The 24,148-nt window shown below is 38.3% G+C and overlaps 1 protein-coding gene across 1 annotated transcript in view; it reads right to left on the bottom strand.

Annotated features, from left to right (window-relative positions):
• Positions 13,901-24,148, bottom strand: part of SUCLG2 (succinate-CoA ligase GDP-forming beta subunit) — a 290,329-nt gene continuing 280,081 nt past the window's right edge. The window contains exon 11 of the mRNA XM_018038217.1: positions 13,901-14,974. Coding sequence (XP_017893706.1) covers positions 14,859-14,974 — 116 coding nt within the window. The 3' untranslated portion in view covers positions 13,901-14,858. The remainder of the gene's footprint in view (positions 14,975-24,148) is intronic.

Below are 24,148 nucleotides of genomic sequence, written 5' to 3'. Positions count from 1 at the left end.
CTACGCTGCTACCTAAAAAACAAGTTTTTTCTCCACGAAAGTCTTCAACATAGATTCACATACTATTTGACATACATCACTTGAACTTAATGGGGCATAATTTTCAAGCCTTAGAATATTCGACACCCATACTTCAAAGGTTTAAAGGACTCCAAACAACAGAACACTCCTAATATCTTATAACTAATACTGTAGAAAAAAATAATTCATATGTATTGAACAATATTGGGGGGTATACCCATGAAATATATACTAGCTGAGAATCACAAATTATTCCAATCCTAGGCAAGATTAAATTATCATGTATTCTGTGATATAACAATATAAAGTGAATGAGGAGATCTTAATATTTAAACAGAGCAGTTATTTAAATAGAGCAGTTTAAAAATATACTTTTACTGGGATCTGTGTTGACCATATTTTCTTTTCTAATTTGTTCTTTATTCTCCCAACATAGAACATTATTTAAAAGAACAGTATGCTTTACTAATTTTTCACTTAGTGGAGATTGCAAATTTGCATTGCAAATTAAGTCAACACCCCAACAAAGGGCTGTATATAAAAATGAATTTATATCTTTTTGACTTGAACACATTCATCTACTAAGCATAATCTACTCCAGTTTCAATTGATACAGCATTCTTGGTATCAATTTTATTTTTTAGTTTTTGAATTTTTAAAAATTTTATTTATTTTTTTCTGTGCTCACCTTTTTTTTAAGTAAAATAAAGTAAAATGAAAAAAAAAGAAAAAAGAAAACTTTATTTTTATTATATCAGTAACCCTTATTTACTATAGCAAATTAGTAGATACAGTTAAGTTAGGTTTTCTCAATCTCAGCCCTATTGATTTGGGCAGAAGGATTTATCCTTGTGGAAGGCTGTCCTGTGTGTGAGGATATTTAGCTGTATTTTCAGAGATACTAGAAGTGAGCTGCATTTTCCCAGTTGTAACAAACAGTCTCAGATACTGCCAGATACCTTTGGAGGAGAAAAACTGTCCCCAGTTGAGAACCAATAAATTAAATTAAAAGAAAACAAAATTAATTTATATCCTTACCATAAATTTTCTATGCACACAGATACAAATGTATGAATGAATTCTTTAAAATATTATCCCATTTATTGTTACTATTCTTCTGCAGCATATATTATGAGCACTTTTAAAATTAAACTATAGTTGATTTGCAATATTATATGAGTTTAAGTTGTATGAAATAGATTCAATATTTTTATAGATTATAATCCATTTAAAGTTATCATACTGATTATATTCCCTATGTTGTACCTTACATTCGTATATCTTATTTATTTTACAAATAGTAATTTGCTTATACATTTTGGATATTAACCCCTATCAGACATATTGTTTGCAAATGTTTTCTCCCATTCCATAGGTTGTCTTTTCCTTTGCTGGTGGTTATTTTTTTGATCATGGTATGGAATCAGTTTTGTATATCATTGAAATTACCTTGCTAATATTTTGTTGATCATTTTTGCATTTATATTCATCCCAGTTATTACTCTGTAATTTTCTTTTTTTGTTTTGTCTTTGTCTGGTTTTGGCATCAGGGTAATGGTGGCCAGATTGAATGAATCTGGGAGTCTTCTTCCTCTTCAGTTTTTTGGAATAGTTTGATAAGGACAGGTATTAGCTCTTCTTTATGTGTTTGGTAGATTTCCTCTGTGAAGCCATCTGGTCCTGGAATTTGTTGGGAATTTTTTGATTATTGATTCAATTTCAATTGCAGTGATACTCGGGTCATTGAACTGAATTGAACAGTTGCAGTGATAGGTCTCTTCAGATTATCTACTTCTTGATTTAGTTTTAGAAGATTGTATGTTTCTAGGAACTTATCCATGCTTTCTAGATTGTCCAGTTTGTTGGTATATAACTTTGCAGTATTCTCTTATGATTGCTTGTATCTCTGAAATATCAGCTGTAATTTCTCCTCTTTCATTTGTGTTTGTGTCTGTATACTTGGGTAATCTTTTTTTTTCCCCTAATGATCCTGGCTGAAGGTTCCTCAATTCTGATTATCTTTTCAAAAAATCAGTTCTTGGTTTCATTGATCTTTTCAGCTAGCTTTTTATTTGGGGGGGGGGGTGGTTTCCATTTTATTCCTTTACTCTGATCTTTATTAATTTTTTCCTTTTTCTGATTTTGTGCTTTGTTTGTTCTTCTTTATGTAATTCTGTTAGAAAGTAGGTTGTTTGAGAATTTTTTGTTCTTTTTTTCTTGAGATATGCCTGTATCACTATAAACTTCCAAGAATTGCTTTTGCTATATCCCACAGACTTTTGGATGGTTATGTTTTTATTTGCATTTGTCTTGAGAAGAGTTGACTCATTGGAAAAGACCCTGATGCTGGGAGGGATTGGGGGCAGGAGGAGAAGGGGACGACAGAGGATGAGATGGCTGGATGGCATCACTGACTCGATGGACATCAGTTTGAGTGTACTCTGGGAATTGGTAATGGACAGGGTGGCCTGGTGCGCTGTGATTCATGGGGTTGCAAAGAGTCGGACACGACTGAGAGACTGGACTGACTGACTATTTTCTGATTTCCTTTTTGAGTTCCTCACTGACGCAGGATTTTTAATTAGCATGCTATTTAGTCTACATGTGTTTGTCTTTATCTTTATTTCTGTAATTGATTTCTCATTTCATACCTTGATGGTCAGAAATGATATAATTTCTATTCTCTTAAATTTGTTGAAATTTCTTTTATAGCCTAGAAAATGAACTATCCTGGAGAACATACGATGTGCACTTGAAAAGAATGCATATTCTGATGCTTTTGGTTGAAATGTCCTGTAGGTATCGATTAAATCCAACTATTATAATGTGTATCAGGAACACTTTTTTACAAATAAGCCCATATCTACTTCATCATTCTTAATGGTTACATATTATTCCACCAGTTGGAAACTATATAGTTTATTTGCTCAATTACCTGTACTTAGATTTTGAAGTTATTCCTAATATTTTCATAGACAGTAACATGACAAAAGTACTCACTTAGTTGGCTAAGATATTTTTGGGTGACACCTTCTTTCCCTAAGAATTTTACAGATTTTGTTTCATGTCTGAAAGTTGGTTATAGAGAGAAATATAAGTCCAGTATAATTACTTTTCTCTTGTATATTCTCATTTCCATGTTTAGGCAGTAAAAGATTCTCTGCTCTCAAAGTTGAGAAATTTGGGCTTTAAAATGTAAATTTTTGTTACTGATATTTCCTGAAGCATACTGTCTTTTCATGGTTGAGGCACAATTGTACATTCTTTTCAATGAGATTTTCTTTTATCAATATCTTTAACTTTCATTTTCAGTTGCTAGTATCCCTTTTGCACTGCCAACAATTTTCCTTATATTGTATTATTCCTGGCTTCGTTATTTTCTCCTAAGTGCTTTAATTTCTTTATTTCCCCCTTTGCATTCATTGTGAATCATACAATCCTTCATTTAAGTCAGTGTTTCAGCTTTTCTCTCCTTTAGTATTTTTTCTTTCGGTATCTTTATTTTAATGATATAAATAACCCACATTTACTATAGTTATGTTAACAAATGCAGCTAAATGAGGGCTTCTCAACTTTGACTCTAATGACATTTGGGCTGCAAAACTCTTCATTGTGAGTGTGGGGTCTCCTGTGCACTGCAATATATTTAAGATTTATTGAACTTGGTAACATTTATTAGTTCTTGAATAGTGTTGTTCTGGTTCTCTATTGGTGTCCTTAGCTTCTTTTTCTCTGTAAGTCATTATGAGCATGCTTTTGTTTATTAACTGAATATTCTTCTTAAGGTTTTCCATATGATGAAGCTCTATCAAGAATTTGTTTCCTTAAAAAACTGGAAATAGAACTGCCTTATGACCCAGTAATCCCACTGCTGGGCATACACACCAAGGAAACCAAAATTGAAAGAGACACATGTACCCCAATGTCCATCGCAGCACTGTTTATAATAGCCAGGACATGGAAGCAACCTAGATGTCCATCAGCAGATGAATGGATAAGAAAGCTGTGGTACATATACACAGTGGAGTATTACTCAGCCATTAAAAAGAATACATTTGAATCAGTTCTAATGAGGTGGATCAAACTGGAGCCGATTATACAGAGTGAGTAAGCCAAAAAGAAAAACACCAATATAGTATACTAACACGTATATATAGAATTTAGAAAGATGGTACCGATAACCCTGTATGCAAGACAGCAAAAGAAACACATGTATAGAACAGTCTTTTGGACTCTGTGGGAGAGGGAGAGAGTAGGATGATTTGGGAGAATGGCATTGAAGCATGTATAATATCATTTAAGAAACTAATCACCAGTCCAGGTTCAATGCAGGATACAGGATGCTTGGGGCTGGTGCAATGGGATGACCCAGAGGGATGGTACGGGGAGTGAGGAGGGAGGGGGGTTCAGGATGGGGAACATGTGTACACCCGTGGTGGACTCATGTTGATGTATGGCAAAACCAGTACACTACTGTAAAGTAATTAGCCTCCAATTAAAATAAATAAATTTTAAAAAAAAGAAAAAAAAAGAATTTGTTTTCTCCATCTTGAGTAATACATTTTGTTTTTCCAAAAGAGGTCAATTGTCGGTTATAATAGGACAGATATTATGTTCTTCATTTTCTTGCTCATGATCGACACAGTTGATCTCTTTGTTATCGTCTTTGTTATGAAATAGTATGTGCCAATCCTCTTTAGTCACTGCCCACCTAATCAGAGATCAGCTGCCTACCTGTCTGAGACCTACAAGGTGATATTCAACTCCTTTCCTCAGTCTGTGTGCCAGTGGTGAAAATTCTAGGGGAGCAGATGGAAACTGTTCCACTAGGCCAGGGTCATCTTGATGTAATTGGTAGTGTGTACGGTTACCATTCACATTTCCTCAGTGATGGTGGGGAAAAATATCCTTTGGCATCAAATCATTCCTGCTTTTAGCACAGAGCTTCCAGCCATTGCTTCAATCAGATCAAGCCAGTTTTCCCCTCTTTCTGATTCACCTGTTGCCACAGAGCAGTCATTTCCAAACTCTGAAGAGGTAAAATTATGAGCATTAAGAAATATTTTTATATTTGACATTTTTAGTTTTACTGAGATACAACTGAATGCAGCACTGTGTAAATTTAAGGTGTACAGCATAATGATTTTAGTAACATGCATCAAGAAATGATTACTGTAAGGAATTTAGTGAATATTTATCATCTCATATAGATACAAAGGGAATAGAAAAAATAGTGCTTCCTTGTGATGAAAATCTTTGAATTCACTCTTTAACAAGTTTCATATATAACATATACCACAATTAATTATACTAGTTATGTTGTATGTTGTACACTACATTCCTAATATTTATCTTGTGACTGGAAGGTTGTACCTTTTGACTGTCTTCCTCCAATTCCTCCTACCTCTAACCCTTGCCTCTAATAACCACAAATCTAATCTCTTTTTCTATGAATTTGTTTTACTGTTTTTGAAGTATAATTGACTTACAACACTATGTTAAATTCTGGTACACAACATTGTGATTCCATATTTCTAAACATTTCAAAATGAGTATGATGATAAATCTAGGTGTCATCTGTCACCAAACAATGATATTACATAATCATTGACTATATTCATCACATATTTCATACCTCAGTTCAGTTCAGTTGCTCAGTCGTGTCCGACTCTTCGCGACCCCATGAATCTCAGCACGGCAGGCCTCTCTGTCCAGCATCAGCTCCTGGAGTTCACTGAAACTCATGTCCATTGAGTCGGTGATGCCATCCAGCCATCTCATCCTCTGTCGTCCCCTTCTCCTCCTGCCCCCAATCTCTCCCAGCCTATGACTCATTTCTTAACTTAAAGTTTGTACCTCTTAATCTCCCTCACTTGCTGCTCTCCTCCAATCACCCCATCCCTCTGGCAATCAAGTGTATATATGACTGTTATGTTTGTTTTTTTTAAATTCCACATATAAATTATACAGTATTTGTCTTTCTTTGCCTGACTTATTTCAATGAGCACAATACTGTCTAGGTCCATCAATGTTGTTGCAAATGGCAGTATTTCATTCTCTTTTAATGGCTGAGTACTATTCCATTGTGTGTGTGTGTGTGTGTGTGTGTGTGTGTGTGTGTGTAACATCTTTATCTGTTCATCTATTGATGTGTACATATACTGCTTCTTTATCTTGGCTACTGTAAATAATGCTGCACTGAATATAAGGGTGCATATATCTTTTGAATTTAGTGTTTAAAAATATCCAGAAGTATATGCTCTAGGAGTGTGGGTTGTGTAGGCCCTTCTGATATGATAGGGTTGACTACTATGGGCACTCTGATAGGTGTGGCTGCTCCTGACCGAGTTGGCTGCCAACTCCAGCCTAGTGTGAATGCTACTGGCTACTGGCGGATGATGCCAGGTCACGGCATGGCTGGCTGTATGACTCAGAAGTCCCAGTCCTTGTGCTGTCCTGCTCGTGAGTGGAGCCAGGTCTTGGAGTGGCTGTCTGCAGATCTGTGGATCCTGGAGTTAGTGTTGGCCTGATAGTGGGCAGAGCTGGGGCCCAGGAGTTCCAAGTTTGATGACAGCCCTTTCATGAGTGGGCTGGGTTGTGATCTAATTGGCTACAGCGCTGCAGGGATCCTGAAGTTGATGTCATGCCAGTGGTGGTTGGAGCTGGGACCCCACATGGCTAGCTGCTTATCTTGGAGAAGCTCCAGTTGACTGGATAGTGAGGGATATCAGATCTCAGTGCTAATAAGCCAGAGGGAGCATTCCAAAATGCAACTCACACAGCATCAGTGTTTTCATCGTAGAATGAGCTCTTCAAAATGGCAATGCCCAGCATCTATGTCCTCAGGATGAGTCCCAGTTGCCTCCTCCCTCTTCAGGAATGTCCAAGATCAGCTAGTGCATCTGACCTGGCTCGATCAAATTACTGCTTCCTGTCCTGGGTCTCGAAGACTGTGAGAGTCTGTGTGCAAACTTTAAGAGCAGAATCTGTTTCCTATAGTCCTCTAGCTCTCCTGAAAGTAAGCCCCACTGGTCTTCAAAGCAAGGTGTTCTGGGGGCTCTTCTGGTATAGAATTCCTGGGCTGGGGAGCCTAACGTGGGGCTTGGACCCAATGTTACTTAGGGAGAATTTCTACAGTTGTGATTATCCTCCTGTTTGGGAGTTATTTACCTGAAGTGTGGGTTTTGACCAATACTCGGCCCCTCTTACCCAACTCACTGTGGTTATTATCTTTAGTTGTGAAGGATTTTTTCTGCTAGTCTTCAGGTTGTTCCTATCAATAGTTGCTCTTTAAATAGTTAAAATTCAGGTGGGCATGTGGGAGGAGGTGAGCTCAGGTTCTTCCTACACCATCATGCTGGCCACTTGCCCCTTAACTATGAACATTTTTACGGCCATTGAGCCTTACTAAAAAACTGCCCTCCAGAAAGGTTTTACTGATTACAAGACAATTGCACATGAAAGGGGTGTATCTACCTCCCTATATTCTTGCCAACCTTGTTTATTTGCTTTCTTGTTAATATAATTGGACTTTTGTAAAAAAATTAAAACTATAAAATGCAATTTAATGTATTTCAAATGTATTCAAATAGTTTATGATTATTTTTTGAAATTCACATGCAATATCTGAAAGCTTATAAATGTCATGTACACACAAACTGTACAATATTCTAAAGACTTAACAGAAATGCAAAGGATTCTTATTAATGTGTAAAAGGGCATCTTTAATGGCATTGAAACATGTATACTATCATGTAAGAAACCAATCGCCAGTCTATGTTTGATGCAGGATGCTTGGGGCTGATGCACGGGGATGATCTAGAGGGATGATGTGGGGTGGGAGGTGGGAGGGGGGTTCATGTTTGGGAACTCATGTACACCCGTGGTGGACTCGTGTCAATGTATGGCAAAACCAATACAGTATTGTAAAGTAAAATAAAGTAAAAATAAAAATTTAAATTTAAAAAAAAGGAAAAAAAATAAAGTAAAAAAAAGGCAATTTTAAAGCAACTATATAAAACTGGGGGCAATTTATAAAATAGACTTAAATGTTTAAGACACAGTGTTGAAGGTAGGAAAAAATGACTTTTAAAGTAAAGGATGAAATGTTTTTCAGAAAGTAATAGCTGTTTCTTTGAAATCCAGAAAGACAGGTTACTAACTATTCTTCCCATGAACACATGTGCAAAATGATCACTATCTCTAAGGTCACCTGATTGTATCCATGAGATAATATAAATGAGCAGGAAATAAAATCCAACTTATGCCTTTATTAACACATGCAACTCCTAATACAAGTTCTCCTACCTATCTCTGCGTCTATCCACCCTGAATCTAGAATAGCTTTATTGAGAATTCATATAGTATAAAATTTATCACTGAAAAGCATAGTTTAGTGGTATTCAGTATATTCAAGTTCTGTAACCACCACAACTATCTCATTTCACAACATTTTTGTCATCCCAAATGAAAACCCATTAGGAGTCACTCCCCATTCTCCTCTCCTCTCTAGTCCTGGCAAACACTGATCTACATCCTATTTCTTTACATTTATGTACTGTGGACATTTCCTAAAAGTGGGATCACATGATATGTGGCCTTTGTGATTGTATTCCTTCCTTTGGTTTAATGAAGGTTCATTAAATTTTTTGAGGTTTCCAGTTCATCCGTACTGTACCATTCCTGTACTTTGTTTTATTGATGAATATGGATATACATCATTTCATTTATCCAGACATAAGCTGATAGACATTTGGGTTGTTACCACTCTCTGGAAAAACTTTCTGCAAATGGTTTAAGTTATTTTAATACATTCAACTTGTCTTTATTTGCAGATTGTACTCTCAATACAAAGTCAAAAATTATTTTTTTGAGGAAAAATAATTATAAGGATTTAGAGTACATGAATATTCAACATTAAAATATAACTTAAACTCCAAATAAGAACCTCCAAATCTTGTAGTCCATACAAGTCTCTGTCTGATCTCTGAGAACAGATCTCTAGATGACTGCTAGATAACGATTCAACTTCATTTCTTTCTCCTCTAGCTAGAAAAGGGCTAAAAGCGCTCCCAGTTTTTTAAAAAAAAAATGCCTCCACATACTTCCTGTGCACATAATGGAGGAACAAGAAAAAAAAAAGTTATTTTCTCACAGTTAACATAAAATCTAATTAATTTTGGATTTGTGGAATTTGGCATAATGTACCTGAGAACTGCTGCTGGCCTGTTCTGAACATCAAGACATGAGACAAGAGTTATGGATCTAAATTGTCTGGAAGAATAATGATACATTTAACTAAATTTTCTCCTACTACTATGGTAACACTGTCTCAGCTTTCACCTCTCTTATCCCTCTGCCTTTTGTCTTGTTTTGTCATCATTCTGTGTATTAGAGAAGGCAGTGAATTAACAAGAAAGCACTTGGAATTAAGTTCCAGAAGGTGGCCCCTGTCTTAGACTTTACTATGTGGGTATGGAAATGTGCCATTCCCATTATAGTCTATACAACTTGTCCAACTGCGGAGGACAATCTTTCAGCTTTTAAATTTTCATTCCCAGGGCAGGGGGTACACTAAAGGGCAAAACACTCAAGTATTCAGCTTGCTAAATATCTTTGCCTCCATCATTCTTTCCGATTACCCATCAGTATCAGCAGCAAAACTGTACTGAATTTAGGCTCTGACAGATTTAAACAAAAAAGCACTAGTTTTGGACTCAGAAGATCAGAGTTGAATTCTGACTGGTCAAATATTAGTTTTGTGTTCTTGGTCATGTTATGCAGTCCCTGAGATATACATCACCTGTAAAACATTTTATCTGTAATAGAGGAATGAGAGATTCACAGAGATGCTAAGATTAATTAAGGCAACATCTGTAAAGTTCCTGGAACACAGTAAACACTGAATCAATGTGGGCTCCTCTGACGTCAAAGTAATGCATAAAAACCCACTAGATTTAGACTGAAGGGCTATGCTGCCCAAAATGGTAGCTAACAGCAACAAGTGGCTAAATTTTTTTTTTCACCATATGGCATGTGGGATTTTAGTTCCTGATCTGGGATACAACTGCCATCCCCTGCATTGGAAGTGTGGAGTCTTAATCACTGGAAGGCTAGGGAAGTTTCAGGTGGTTACTAAGACTATTATCAAAATTAAGTAATCTTTAAAATTAAGTTTTCAGTGCTTAACAGCCTCATGTAGCTAGTAGCCATATACTGGATAGCACCAATACTTACCATCACCATCATCACAGAAGTTCTACTGAACAATGAGGCACTAGAAGTGACAGAACTCAATGAAAACCAGAAGCCTAGAAGCCTAAAATCTTGCCACTATGTAATTTTAGCAGAGCAACTTTATCTCACTATACTACTGTTCCTCAAGATAAAATGTAATAATGCCTTTATAGCAACATTACAGACATCAGGTGCACTGAAATAATTTTTCTTTGCCTTCTTACCATCTTCCCAGGTCCCCAAGATTAAATTATGCACAAAAATTAGCAAGGACCACTTTGAGTATGACTCAATAGACACAGATCTTTGGGAGTTCAATATTCATAGCCATGATTTGATGTTATTCCAACACACCTGTAAGTAGTTAAGAATAGCGTATTTCAGAAGCACACCTAGCTATGTGCAGGCACTTCTTGGGGTGATGGAAAGAAACAAAGTAACACAGTTAAAAAGGTATTTATTAGCAAATGTCCTTTTGTAGACAAATCAATTTTCATTGGGTTTAAAATGCAAAGGTCAGAGATCCTATTTTCTACTTATTTATTTGTTTCACTTTAATGCCTAAATCTGCCTTTCCCAGATTTAGAAACAATAATCCGGGCTGTCATTGTGAGGATAATACTGTAATTTTTTTTTTTTTTTTAAATACAGAGAAGGGGTTGACAAACTTTTTCTGTAAAGGTCCAGAGTAAATGGTCTAGGGCCATGAATTTTCTATCACAGTTACTTAATTCTGCTGGTGTGGCATGAAAACCACCACAGAATGTAAATAAATGGCATGGTTGTGTCAATAAAACTATATAGTCCCTCAGGCCTACATTTGCCAACTTCATATGTAGAAGGACATGGAAGAATAGCTTTTCCTGCTCTTCTTCACAGTACTTTTTACCATAATTATATGATTTTTTTCATTTATTTGAACATACACTGTATCCTACAAATAATCAGTTTTAAATGTTTAATTTAGAAATGTCAAAACATTTTTTCTTCTCATTTTTATTAAGACATTGAATATAAATAATATAATTCTTTAGGACAATACCTTTATTTTCATGCTGATAGCAAACTGAGAAGGATGGTCATAGTATATAAACTGTAAAATAACAAATTAAATGATTCATAGATCTAATAAGGTCATTCAAAGTTTCATACCTATTTTACTAATTCATGAGTTGAATTTAAACTTAAATAGAAAACCAAAATTGAGCTAAGAGCCTCAATGCCATTACTTCTTAAGTTCACATTACTGTTCTAGACAAATAAATCAAGGTCAAATATTTAGATGACTCAAGCAGCATCTATTCAAAAAACTTGGTAACTTGTATGCATAGGTTAAGAATGGACTGCCAAGAAATGATGAGAAATTAATATAATAAAATCATGACATTTCAGAGTTGGAAGAGTCCTTATAGAACAACTTGATCAACATCAATGCTCTATGGATGATGAGTGTGGTAATCTTTTATTTTTCCTTTCCAGAAAACACTGTTTCTTCTTATTAGATCCTCGAGTTTCTTATGGAATTACCCCTTCCTTTCTTACTCTCAGCTCTGGTAGTTTGAATGAGGGTGGTCTCGTTATCAGGCCAACAAGTGGGGATTTAACCCAGAGAGGAATCAGAGCCCTGTAAACTCTTGACCAGAGGACTGGTTCAGAGGTAAGTTTCTGACCTAAAATCATCACCTACATTCTGGGATGTTTCTTAGAATTGCCAGGAGAGAACCAACCTTCCTTCCTCCCTTCCTTCCCTTTTCCTTCACCCTCCCTCCTTCCTTCCCTTCCTTTCATTCTTTACTCTTTCTTGCCCCCTGCCCCATTCTTTCTCTCTTACGGATGCAAACTCTTGAGAATATCTACCTGGGATGGCCAGCAGCCATTTTGCCACCTTGTGGAAATGGCCCATCTGAGAATGAAACCAATACAGAGACTAGCATCTCTGAGATGAAGAGTTCACATTCTGAGGCTCTGAGTTTCTGGATCTAGCCTTAACTGTAGCTGAAAATGTCTGCCTTTTGTAATTACAAGAACAAAATCATCCCCTTCTCTCAACCTTTTTTCTTAAGCTTGAGGTGGTTTTTTGCCACTGCAAAAGAGCTTATACAAATATAAGAGGTTGTTCAACAGAAAGAAGTGAATGTTGGTAAGTGGGAAGGTCAGGACTTCAATCCCCTCTAAATCTGATGCTGGTTCTATGAGACTGACAGATAGACTAGCAAACCCATTAAAATCTTACATGCAAAGCAGTTTGGGTAAAAAGTGTGTATTACTCTTTAAGCTTCTTTGAGTACTGTATTTAGACTCTCTCTTCCTTTCATAGATACTCTTGTTTAGGATAGGGCCATGTATAACAAATACTGATCAGATTTAAAGGAAATTATTTTTCACCCTTACATATAGTACAGCTGAAGACTTGAAGGGGACATCAGAAGGTCAGAAATACAGGACACATTGGAGTAGGTAATATACAGGCTTCAGATCCACAGCACCAATTGCCCCCAATTCTCCTGTGTACCCTCAGTCTGTGTGGCTGTGCCTTAACACATACCAGTAATTCACTCCATAAAAATCCATGGTAACTGTACTGTGTTCAGCATCAGGGATACTATGCAAACCACATCAATTCAATACTTTGAGCTTCCAAGAAAATATAGCTTCCCACATCTTTGAAAACAAAGGGCTCTTTGTTATTATTTAACAAAATAATCACACGAATGATTTCATTTCTTTACCCCCTCCTCCAAACTGTATTGATTAGAAATATCCATATACACAGCCAGATTAACATAAGCCTTAACAAAGGGTAAAGGATTCAAATATGTAGTTTTTGTCTAATTGATAGAGTATACATTATTTCTTTCACAATACTGACTAGTTAAGCTATCACAATCGAAACACACTTAAAAAGACACTGTTAATATTTTTCATGTGAGTGAGTGAAGTTGCTCAGTCGTGTCCGACTCTTTGCAACCCCGTGGACTGTAGCTCTCCAGGCTCCTCCATCCATGGGATTCTCCAGGCATGAATACTGGAGTGGGTTGCCATTTCCTTCTCCAGAGGATCTTCCCGACCCAGGGATCGAACCCAGGTCTCCTGCATTGCAGGCAGACGCTTTAACCTCTGAGCCACCAGGGAAGCCCCCTTCTGTGTAACAATTAATAAAGGATGTAAGACCGATCTATAAAATGAGTTCTTCCTCCATGATAAACACAGATCTATAAAACAATGGTGTTTTAACTTCTGTCCAGATATGAAGGTTTTGAGAACAACGTACAAACTGGTTAAAAAAGGTATGGTCTGTGACACATTTGTACACTGAGAGGAAAACAGCTAATGTTGGAACTTGAGCCACATAAGTGAGATTATATCTGAATATTTCCTGCAATGCTACGCAAACTAAGGCTATGTTTTAACTGTCAGATATTTGTGACACTTACCTGGGCTTCCAGGATGTATAAAAATTTTCATCCTTTGATTAAGTAATCTCCTAACAGATATAGCCACTGAAAAAGTTGAGTAGAACTGGAATAATCCTGGGACAACCCAAATTTTCTATCTCTGGCTATACTGCCTAAGACACTAGTATCTTAATAAAAGAAAAAAAAATTGATGAATAAAATAGATTAAAATGAGAAATACACAGATCTTAGAGTTTATAAAACAGGATTTTATTCGAATCTACATATAGATAAAAATTTACCAAAATTTTAACACAAACCTAAATCACATTCTTTCCCACCACAAAAATGGACACTATGCAAAAAAGCCACATTCTCTCAATTACATTTTCCCAGGTGGTAGATTCAAGGGGGAAATAGGAAGGGAGAGAAGACAGTGACACTCACAGCATAATTTGATTTCAGTGTTGTCATCTTGAAATGACTCAGTCAGAGATTTCCATAAGAATCAACCTTCAGTTCTGATGTTAAAAGAGAAACTTCTACTCCAAAATCACAAGTAAGGCTTCTGGTTTCATTTTTAGTATGAGGTAAACAGCATATTCAATATTAAGGCAAATGGTAGAATACATGTATGTGGTATTAATTATGAATCTTCCATTGTAAAATACATTTCATGGATCTTCTAAACATGTTGGAATTCAAAATAGTAAAAATGCTTGCAGTTTATAACAGCTACTTGTTTCAGTGTCTTAGCTGCACCTTTTTGATGGCAAATCTGTTCAATGTAATCTTGTCTGACTTTTTTTTTACAGCATGCATTTTTTTTTTAAACACAATACAAATGTTCACCAAAATAGCTGCAAATGAACCAGGGCCTGATCTCAAATGCTGTATACACACACACTGTCTGGCCTTGTAGACTGCTCCACTGGCAAAACAATGGTGAGCTGACTCACTATGACAGAAAATTATGAGAACGCAGGTCATTAAATTAATAAAGGCTATAAGGGAAATTAAGTTGTCTAGACATCTTATTCAAAAAATACAATTTAAATTTTTTAAACAAAAAACTTGTAATTCTTGCTCTTCCCCTTCTCCACCCCCCCTTTTTCCCCAATGGAATAACCATTTTCTTCACAGTGGTGAGAGAACCATCCCTTTTTATGGGTAAGTGCACTTCTTCTGAACGATCAGGGCAAGGCATCACTTCTTAGCCACGCTGGCCACAGCTTTCTTGGCTGCATCCTCCAGGTCGACAGCTGAAGTGATGGGGAGTCCGCTGTTACTGAGAATGTTCTGGGCCTCGTGGACATTGGTTCCTGGAAGGGAGCAGGGGGATGTTGTACAGTCACTGAGATGGAACTGAAGGTGATGCCCCAGGAAGTTTCATACAACCTGAAGTCGTGAGATGCCTGAGTCTCCTGTACATGCGTGCATGCTAAGTTGCTTTAGTCGTGTCTGACTCTTTGCGACCCCATGGACTGTAGCCCGCCAGGCTCCTCTGTCCATGGGATTCTCCAGGCAAGAATACTGGAGTGGGTTGCCATGTCCTCCTCCAGGGGATCTTCTTGACTCAGGGATAGAACCTGCATCTCTTGCATCTCCTGCACTGGCAGATGGGTGCTTTACCACCTGGGAAGACCGCCTGAATCTTCTAACACCATTTAATTACAATTCAGGTCAATTTTTTATGATCCAGATCTGGCTATTCAGATATATTTATATGACAAATTTATTTTTTTCCTCTTTTTAATTCAAATGCCTGGCATTAAAAAGATATTGTCTCTATTTTCTCTGGCATTAAAAAAAACTGAAATAATGAGGTTCTTAGAAGATTGTGAACAAAGATTAACAACCACTTGTTCAACTAGTTTGAAAGAGGAAAATCTTCTTAAATAGAAATATCTTTTGACTGGATAGTCTGAATATGGAATATAAAGAAGAAAACTTTGTGCACACAAAAATTAGCAAGAGAATGGTAAGTCAGGGTATTAGCATGATATGGAGTATGGCAGTAACACAGGAAGATACTCAGGATGAATCTACTTATAGCTTTTCACCAGGAAGAAAATTTAAAAAACAGATTCTAATCAATGTCACAGACAGGAAAGATGATGTGACAAAACCTGTATCAAGTGATAGTCCAGCTACAAAAAAAGATGAAAGACAGGATTTTCAGGAGACTAACGGACATTTTTTTCCTGATAAAAGCTAAAATTGCTGCTGGTAATCCACACACTCAAGTGAATTTAATGTAGTTTTGGCTCATTCCAGAAGTCCTTTGTCTTCATCTCTTGAAACAAAACGTCGCAGTCATGAGCTAATCTGAGATCTGAAGTTAGCGAATCTGCTCACTGGCTCAAATCCACTGCCTGGAGACAGTGACAGTATTCAAAGTGTCCCTTTATGCTTCATCCTCATTCTACCTAATAAAAATGACAGAAGCCATGAAAATGAGCACTGTAACCTCTAACGACATCTCTTGACCATTTCTGGTGGATCTGTAGCATATGCAGGCCAAACCATCCCACCTAATTGTGTTCTTTGGTGACTATTTAACATGCAAAACACCACTCTGTTCTTTTCAATGTGAACAAGCCCCTGGGAGAAATGTGATAAAATTTAAGTGTCTAATGAAATATCTCATCTTATATCATCTCCAGTGCTTTTATCTAGTTAGTAAGAGAGAGCCTATTTATAAACAAAGACCTTGAAATATAGTCCTTGGAGGACCTCAGAGTACAAATAAAAAGGAGATGCTTGGTCAGCATGTTTCATACCAAAGGCAAAGGCAAGAATTAAGGAGGTACAGTTGAGCTGAGAAGGCAGTATAGTACTGATTCTCCTGGCACAAACTGGGTCCACCAAAGCAGTGTTGAAGGGGACACTGGACACTGTGTCTTTGGCTCAAGGCTGATGTGGGTCACCTTACACAGGAATCTGATGAATGGACTCCATGACAAGCAAGAACTTAAAACATAGGGAAGTTGTTACTTAAAATCCCTACACTCCCATCCTGACTCTGTCATGTATTAATTGTGTAGTTTTGGATAAATCATTTAAATCCTTTGAGCATCAACTTCTTAATTTTCAGACATAATACTGTGATCATCTTCCTCACAATGAATATTGATTAAGCGTATGTCAGGTACAGTTCTAAGGGATTTACATGTGACACATGATAACTTTACAATGAATCTGGATAGGTCTGGTTGTACCTATTTCACAGATGAGATAACTGAGGCACAGAGAGGTTAAAAAACTTCTCTACAGTCACACAGGTTGTAAGAGGCAGAGATGGTACTTGAATCCTGTTCTAATTATGTCCTAAAGGCATACTAGTCTATTTTCCTATCTTTAAAATGAGGAAAATAATGCTGGTAGCAGAGATCGCCATGAGAACCAAATGAAATAATAGGTGTGAAAGCATTCTGTAAATGGCAGTCTCTGTGGCAGTCGTGGCTGGCTGTTTACCAAAGCTCCATGCTCCTCTGCTACAGTGGGGAGCTAATGCTGGGAAAGAGCTGCCAAAGAGGAACTGCAATTCCCAGGCCCCGTTCCAGGTTAGGGAAGGGGGTCGTGTGACTGAGTCCTGGTCAATATACTGTGAATAGCGCAGAGTAGAACACGACTGAAGCGACTCAGCAGCAGCAGCAGCAGCAGCAGCAGCAGCAGCAGCAGCAGCAGCAGCAGCAGCAGCAGCAGCAGCAGCAGCAATGAAACACATGCCTGTGAAGTTTCTTCCACTTTTACTCTCTGTATTTCCTCTGTTTTCCTTGTCTGCCTTCTGAAATGTTGCCAGCCAGAAAAATATTGGATGGCAGCTCTTTTTCAGATGACAATGACTCCTTTAGCATCCATGTTTGGGTAACCCTGCAGAGCCAAGCACACGGCTCCTCATCCTCTCTGACTTCGTATGAATCAGAACAAAAACCCTACTATATTGCTTCTGAACATATCTGTTGTTATAGGAGTGAGCAGTACATTTTTATAAAAAATTCATTTATCTTTGTTGATTTTTGCTATGGTCTCCTTTGTTTCTTTTGCATTTATTTCTGCCCTAATTTTTAAGATTTCTTTCCTTCTACTAACCCTGGGGTTCTTAATTTCTTCCTTTTCTAGTTGCTTTAGGTGTAAAGTTAGGTTATTTATTTGACTTTTTCCTTGTTTCTTTTTTATTTTTTATTAATTTTTTTTCCCTTGTTTCTTGAGTTATGCCTGTATTGCTATGAACTTTCCCCTTAACACCGCTTTTACAGTGTCCCATAGGTTTTGGGTTGTTGTGTTTTCATTTTCATTCATTTCTATGCATGTTTTTATTTCTTTTTTGATTTCTTCTGTGATTTGTTAGTTATTCAGCAGTGTGTTGTTCAGCCTCCATATGCTGGAATTTTAAATAGTTTTTCTCCTGTAATTGAGATCTAATCTTAATGCATTGTGGTCAGAAAAGATGCTTGGAATCATTTCAATTTTTTTGAATTTACCAAGGCTAGATTTATGGCCCAGGATGTGATCTATCCTGCAGAAGGTTCTGTGTACCCTTGAGAAAAAGGTGAAATTCATTGTTTTGGGGTGAAATGTCCTATAGATCTCAATTGGGTCTAACTGGTCTATTATATCGTTTAAAGTTTGTGTTTCCTTGTTAATTTTCTGTTTAGTTGATCTATCCACAGGTGTGAGTGGGATATTAAAGTCTCCCACTATTATTGCGTTATTGTTAATTTCCCCTTTCATACTTGTTAACATTTGTCGTACATATTGTGGTGCTATGTTGGGTGCATATATATTTTTAATTGTTAAATCTTCTTCTTGGATTGATCCTTTGATCATTATGTAGTATCCTTCTTTGCTCTTTTCACAGCCTTTGTTTTAAAGTCTATTTTATCTGATATGAGTATTGCTACTCCTGCTTTCTTTAGGTCTGTATTTGCATGGAAAACCTTTTTCCAGCCCTTCACTTTCAATCTGTATGTGTCCTCTGTTTTGAGGTGGGTCTCTTGTAGACAACATATATAGGGGTATTCATTCAGCCAGTCTTTGTCTTTTGGTTGGGGCAGTCAACCCATTTACATTTAAGGTAATTATTGATAAGTATGATCCTGTTGCCACTTAATTTATTGTTTTGGGTTCAAGTTTATACACCCTTTTTGTGTTTCCTGTCTAGAGGATATCTTTAAAGATCTAAACATAAGACCACAAACTATAAAACTCCTAGAAGAGAACACAGGCAAAACACTCTCCGACATACATCACAGCAGGATCCTCTATGATCCACCTCCCAGAATATTGGAAATAAAAGCAAAAATAAACAAATGGGATCTAATGAAAATTAAAAGCTTCTGCACAACAAAGGAAAATATAAGCAAGGTGAAAAGACAGCCTTCAGAATGGGAGAATATAATAGCAAATGAAGCAACTGACAAACAACTAATCTCAAAAATATACAAGCAACTCCTGCATCTCAATTCCAGAAAAATAAATGACCCAATCAAAAAATGGGCCAAAGAACTAGATATTTCTCCAAAGAAGACATACAGATGGCTAACAAACACATGAAAAGATGCTCAACATCACTCATTATCAGAGAAATGCAAATCAAAACCACAATGAGGTACCATTTCACGCCAGTCAGAATGGCTGCGATTCAAAAGTCTACAAGCAATAAATGCTGGAGAGGGTGTGGAGAAAAGGGAACCCTCTTACCCTGTTGGTGGGAGTGCAAACTAGTAGAGCCACTATGGAGAACAGTGTGGAGATTCCTTAAAAAACTGGAAATAGAACTGCCTTATGACCCAGCAATCCCACTGCTGGGCATACACACCAAGGAAACCAGAACCGAAAGAGACACATGTACCCCAATGTCCATCGCAGCACTGTTTATAATTTATAATAGCCAGGTCATGGAAGCAACCTAGATGTCCATCAGCAGATGAATGGATAAGAAAGCTGTGGTACATATACACAATGGAGTACTACTCAGCCATTAAAAAGAATACATTTGAATCAGTTCTAATGAGGTGGATGAAACTGGAGCTGACTATACAGAGTGAAGTAAGCCAGAAAGAAAAACACCAATACAGTATATTAACACATATATATGGAATATAAAAAGATGGTAACGATAACCCTGTATGCGAGACAGCAAGAGACACAGATGTATCGAACAGTCTTTTGGACTCTGTGGGAGAGGGAGAGGGTGGGATGATTTGGGAGAATGGCACTGAAACATGTGTAATATCATATATGAAACAAATCGCCAGTCCAGGTTCGATGCATGATACTGGATGCTTGGGGCTGGTTCACTGGGATGACCCAGAGGTATGGTACGGGGAGGGAGGAAGGAAAGGGGTTCAGGATGGGGAACACATGTATACCTGTGTCGGATTCATGTTGATGTATGGCAAAACCAATACAACACTATAAAGTAATTAACCTCCAATTAAAATAAATTTATATTAAAAAATCATTTATTTTTGTTGAAGGATATTTCTTTTCAATATTGTGTTGATTTCTGCTATGCATCAGCATGAATCAGACATAGGTATACATATGTCACAAGCATTACTTTAATTAACATACTATTGTGTTAAGTGTGGGTGGCAGCTTCTAAAATGGTTCTCAGATGACTGACTACGACCTCTTGGTGTTCATGCCCCTTGAGTACAGGCTGGAGCAGTGGCCTGCCTCTAAAGGGGAAGAATATAGCAAATGTGATGGAAGGTCACTTCTGAGACTAAGTCCATCACTGAAGTCTTGCTTTCTCTGATTTTCTTTTTGTTCACTCTAATGAAACCAACTGCCATGCTATGGGCTATGGGCTGCCCCATGGGGAAACTCACAATGCAAAGGACTGAGGGCAGTCTCCAGCCAGCAGGCACCAAGGAACTGAGGTGTTCATTCCAACAACCCATAAAGAGCTGCACCCCACCAACAACTGTGTGAATGTGCCTATAGGCAACAAGCCCCGCTCCCGCCACCCCCATGAGGCAAGCTGCAACAGGACTCCAGTCCTGGCTGACACAGTAATTGGACTTGAGAGAGATCTTGAGCCAGAGGACAGAGCTGAACCAGCGCTGGATTCTGCACCAAAGAAATTGTAAGATGGTCAATGTTTTTTGTGCTGCTGCTGCTGCTAAGTTGCTTCAGTTGTGTCTGACTCTGCGCAACCTCATAGATGGCAACCCACCAGGATCCCCCGTCCCTGGGATTCTCCAGGCAAGAACACTGGAGTGGGTTGCCATTTCCTTCTCCAATGCATGAAAGTGAAATGTGAAAGTGAAGTCGCTCAGTCGTGTCCAACTCTTCGCGACCTCATGGACTGCAGCCTACCAGGCTCCTCCATCCATGGGATTTTCCAGGCAAGAGCGGCAGCTAAATTTTGGGGCACTTTGTTTCACACTAGAACTTAACTAATGCAGATGAAAAGATTTACTGTTTCATTAAGAACAACCTCAATGTGCATTTTGATTTGTTTGGTAAGTTTCAGCCAAGGTCCCAGAGGCTGAAAAGTAGGACAGGGGATCAGACTGTGGCAAGTGTTGGTACCAGCCTAAAGGATTCCAACCTTAATCTGCAGGCTTATGTATAATAGTAGTGGTAGAGAGTGAATCAGTCTTGACAGACACAGAATCGAATCAGTCTTTGGACTAGAAGGTCAATGAAAGTTAAAGATGGAAATTTTTATCTCCTTCAACAGAGATATGGACTTAGAACACTCTCTCCACCTGGGCTTCAGAGAAGAAAAATCTACATTATGCTACAGAAGACTCAGAATTCTCCCTCTTCCTTTCTCAACACACAGCTCCCCAGATCCCCATGCATCACCCCAAAAGGCAGTCTTATCTGCCTGAACATCCCTCACCTTCTCATCTACTTCTCCTCGATATGACTCCTCTTGTGGGTACAGGTCTCACCCACATACAGGTCTACACCAAGCTCTGCGTATCTGGACTGAAAGAGTTCTGCTAGGAGTGGGGATAACAACAATAAAAGTAGAAAGCAGCTTTCATTTCACACAGTTCACACATTGCTCTGGGGTTCTAAGTATATTTGCTTCCCTGTTCCTCAGTAGAAACCCTGAGATAGCTGCTATTATCTTCCTTTTACAGAGGAGAGGACTGAGGCACAAATAAGTTAAAGGCTGGTCCATATGGCTAGTAATAGGAAGCAGTGGAATGAACATTCAAATAATGCTTGACACACACATTCTGATACCTGAATAAGTCCTTCTTATGATTTTGTAAATATCTGTCATCATCATCCTTATAACAACAACAATAAAACATCTGGTTTACAAAGTCCTCCCATATTACTTTATCTGACCCTTAAAAGGAACTTGTAAATTTGATGTTTCTAAATAAACCCTTGAGTTCAATGTTTATAAATCAGTTCTTTTTCTTTTTTTTTAAGCCAAGAGCACTGAGGCTTAGTGACTGACTGGCAGAATTCAGTTTCAAAATCCTTTGCTTTCTGGACTCTATTTTGATTTCCCAGTGACTCTTGTTTGACATTTAAAACACGGAGCCCTTTCCCATGCATGAGATCATCAGAACCTCAATGAGGCTATAAATTATTCAAGAACAAGGATCATGTACAACTAGGATGTCTGCTCTTTTGGCTAAACCTTCTGTCCCCACAGTTCCTGCTCTATGAGGGGCCATGGCATATTTTCTGCCCCAAGGCAGACCTTGACTGCTTCCAAGACACTTCCTTGCACCTGACCCAACGGCAGTCCAAATACAGACCATGGTCATTAATCCAATTAGATTTGCTCTGTAGAGAATCTCAATGAGTGGTTTCCATGAAAGAGAAAGTAGTAGCATGAAAAGGACTTCTAGTCATAGGTAGGCAGATGAGAGAAAGACAGTGCAAATATGCAGAAGGTGGAGAGTCAAGTGAAGAGACCAAGGGCTGAAATGATGTTCCTGAGGTCTGCCTCCAACTCAGACCCTGCTCTTCCTGTGGGCCAGCTTTATTACGGCCCCCATCCACTGAGAGAACTGTTGGTTCACCTTCCTTTCTGTGAGTATGCATGAATATTGCATACTCCTGATATGCATTATACCTCCTGATAAGTGGACTGTTCTTCCTCATAACCAACTAGCCAGTTCCTGAATTAATACCCTTTTCAGCATCCAACTTAGCACCAGATATACCCAAGAGGGAAAATCACTGACAGAGAAACCCGTGAACCTGCAGACAAGCCTGCTATGCCCTCTACCCTGAGCTCTGCTGCCCTCTCTGCTTGGAGAACGCCATAAGTCCGTGAACTATCTTTTTAAATGACATTTCTTTGGGGATGCTTTCTTGTCACCACATCTCAACCCCCATCCTAGAGTAGTGGATTGGAAAATAAACTTCCCAAATACTTTGTACATCTAAAATCCCAGCACTATCAGGACTGCTTACTGACATTGCTCTTGTCCCCACTAAACATACGCTTTGGAAGGGCTGCCATTGCTCAGGTTTGCTCACTGTGTACCTCCAGGCACAGTGTCCCCCACAAAGGATGTGTCTGTGCACGGACTGAATAACCATGGACAGGCTCAACCATACAAAGTGAACTTCAAGCAGCAAGTGTGGGTGACTCCTCTTCTGAGCGCCTTGCTGGCCCAACACCTCAAAATAATTCTTCTTATGAGGTTGAAATAAAAAACCCAAATGGCCTCAGGGAAAATGAAGAGGGTTGCTTCTGAGCTTTCTGAGTCCTCAATGCTTTCATTGGCCCCTCTTTCTAAGAAGGGCCACATAGCAGCTGGCTGTGTTGAGTGTCCTTGAGGGAGGCTCCAAGCTGCTGCCACTTTTAGCTGTCCAGGCATATGAGGCATACCTGGTGGTGGCCAGGGTAACAGAGTAGATAGGGCAGCTCCACACTAACACAGGGTCCTTCTCTCCTTCCAGCTGCTCCTGCAGGGCCATATTAAAAGGCCTAATTTCTTCATAATTCCAGGATCCACTAAAGTGAATTTAATTATACTTGCAGTTACACTTCAATTGCAGTCTTAATTATGAAGCACATACTAGGCAAGCTCAGAGCCAAGCAGTTTTAGAAGAGAATCTAGCAGTGGAATAGAAAGCTGAGGCATAGGACTATGAGGAGAAAGGGGAAATATACAGAGAAGCCTTGGTCAAATGAAAATCTGTCACACAAGATTGGGGGGTGGTGGTATCAGAAACAGAGTAAGAAAGAGAGAAACACACACACAACAGATGAGATGGAGGGCGTGGCTGAGCCAGGGGCAGGAGAGTCAAAAAGAAAGAGACAGAGAGACCAGATAAACAGAGAGGGAGAAGAGCAAAGAGACCAAAAAACAAACAAACAAACAAAAAAAGGAGAATGAGAGAAAGAATGGATGAAAGAGGAGACCAGAGACTGAGATGACTAAGAGAATGAAGGACAAAGAGAGATGAAGAGTCAAACAGAGAGAATGAGGGGGAACGAAGTGAGGATGCCAAGTTTCTTCCACAGCAGCCCTACCCTGACCCTGCCAGCA

Source organism: Capra hircus, chromosome 22 (genome assembly GCF_001704415.2).
Source record: "Capra hircus breed San Clemente chromosome 22, ASM170441v1, whole genome shotgun sequence".
Classification (NCBI taxonomy): Eukaryota; Metazoa; Chordata; class Mammalia; order Artiodactyla; family Bovidae; genus Capra; species Capra hircus.
This window is presented reverse-complemented; position numbering and strand designations above follow the sequence as displayed.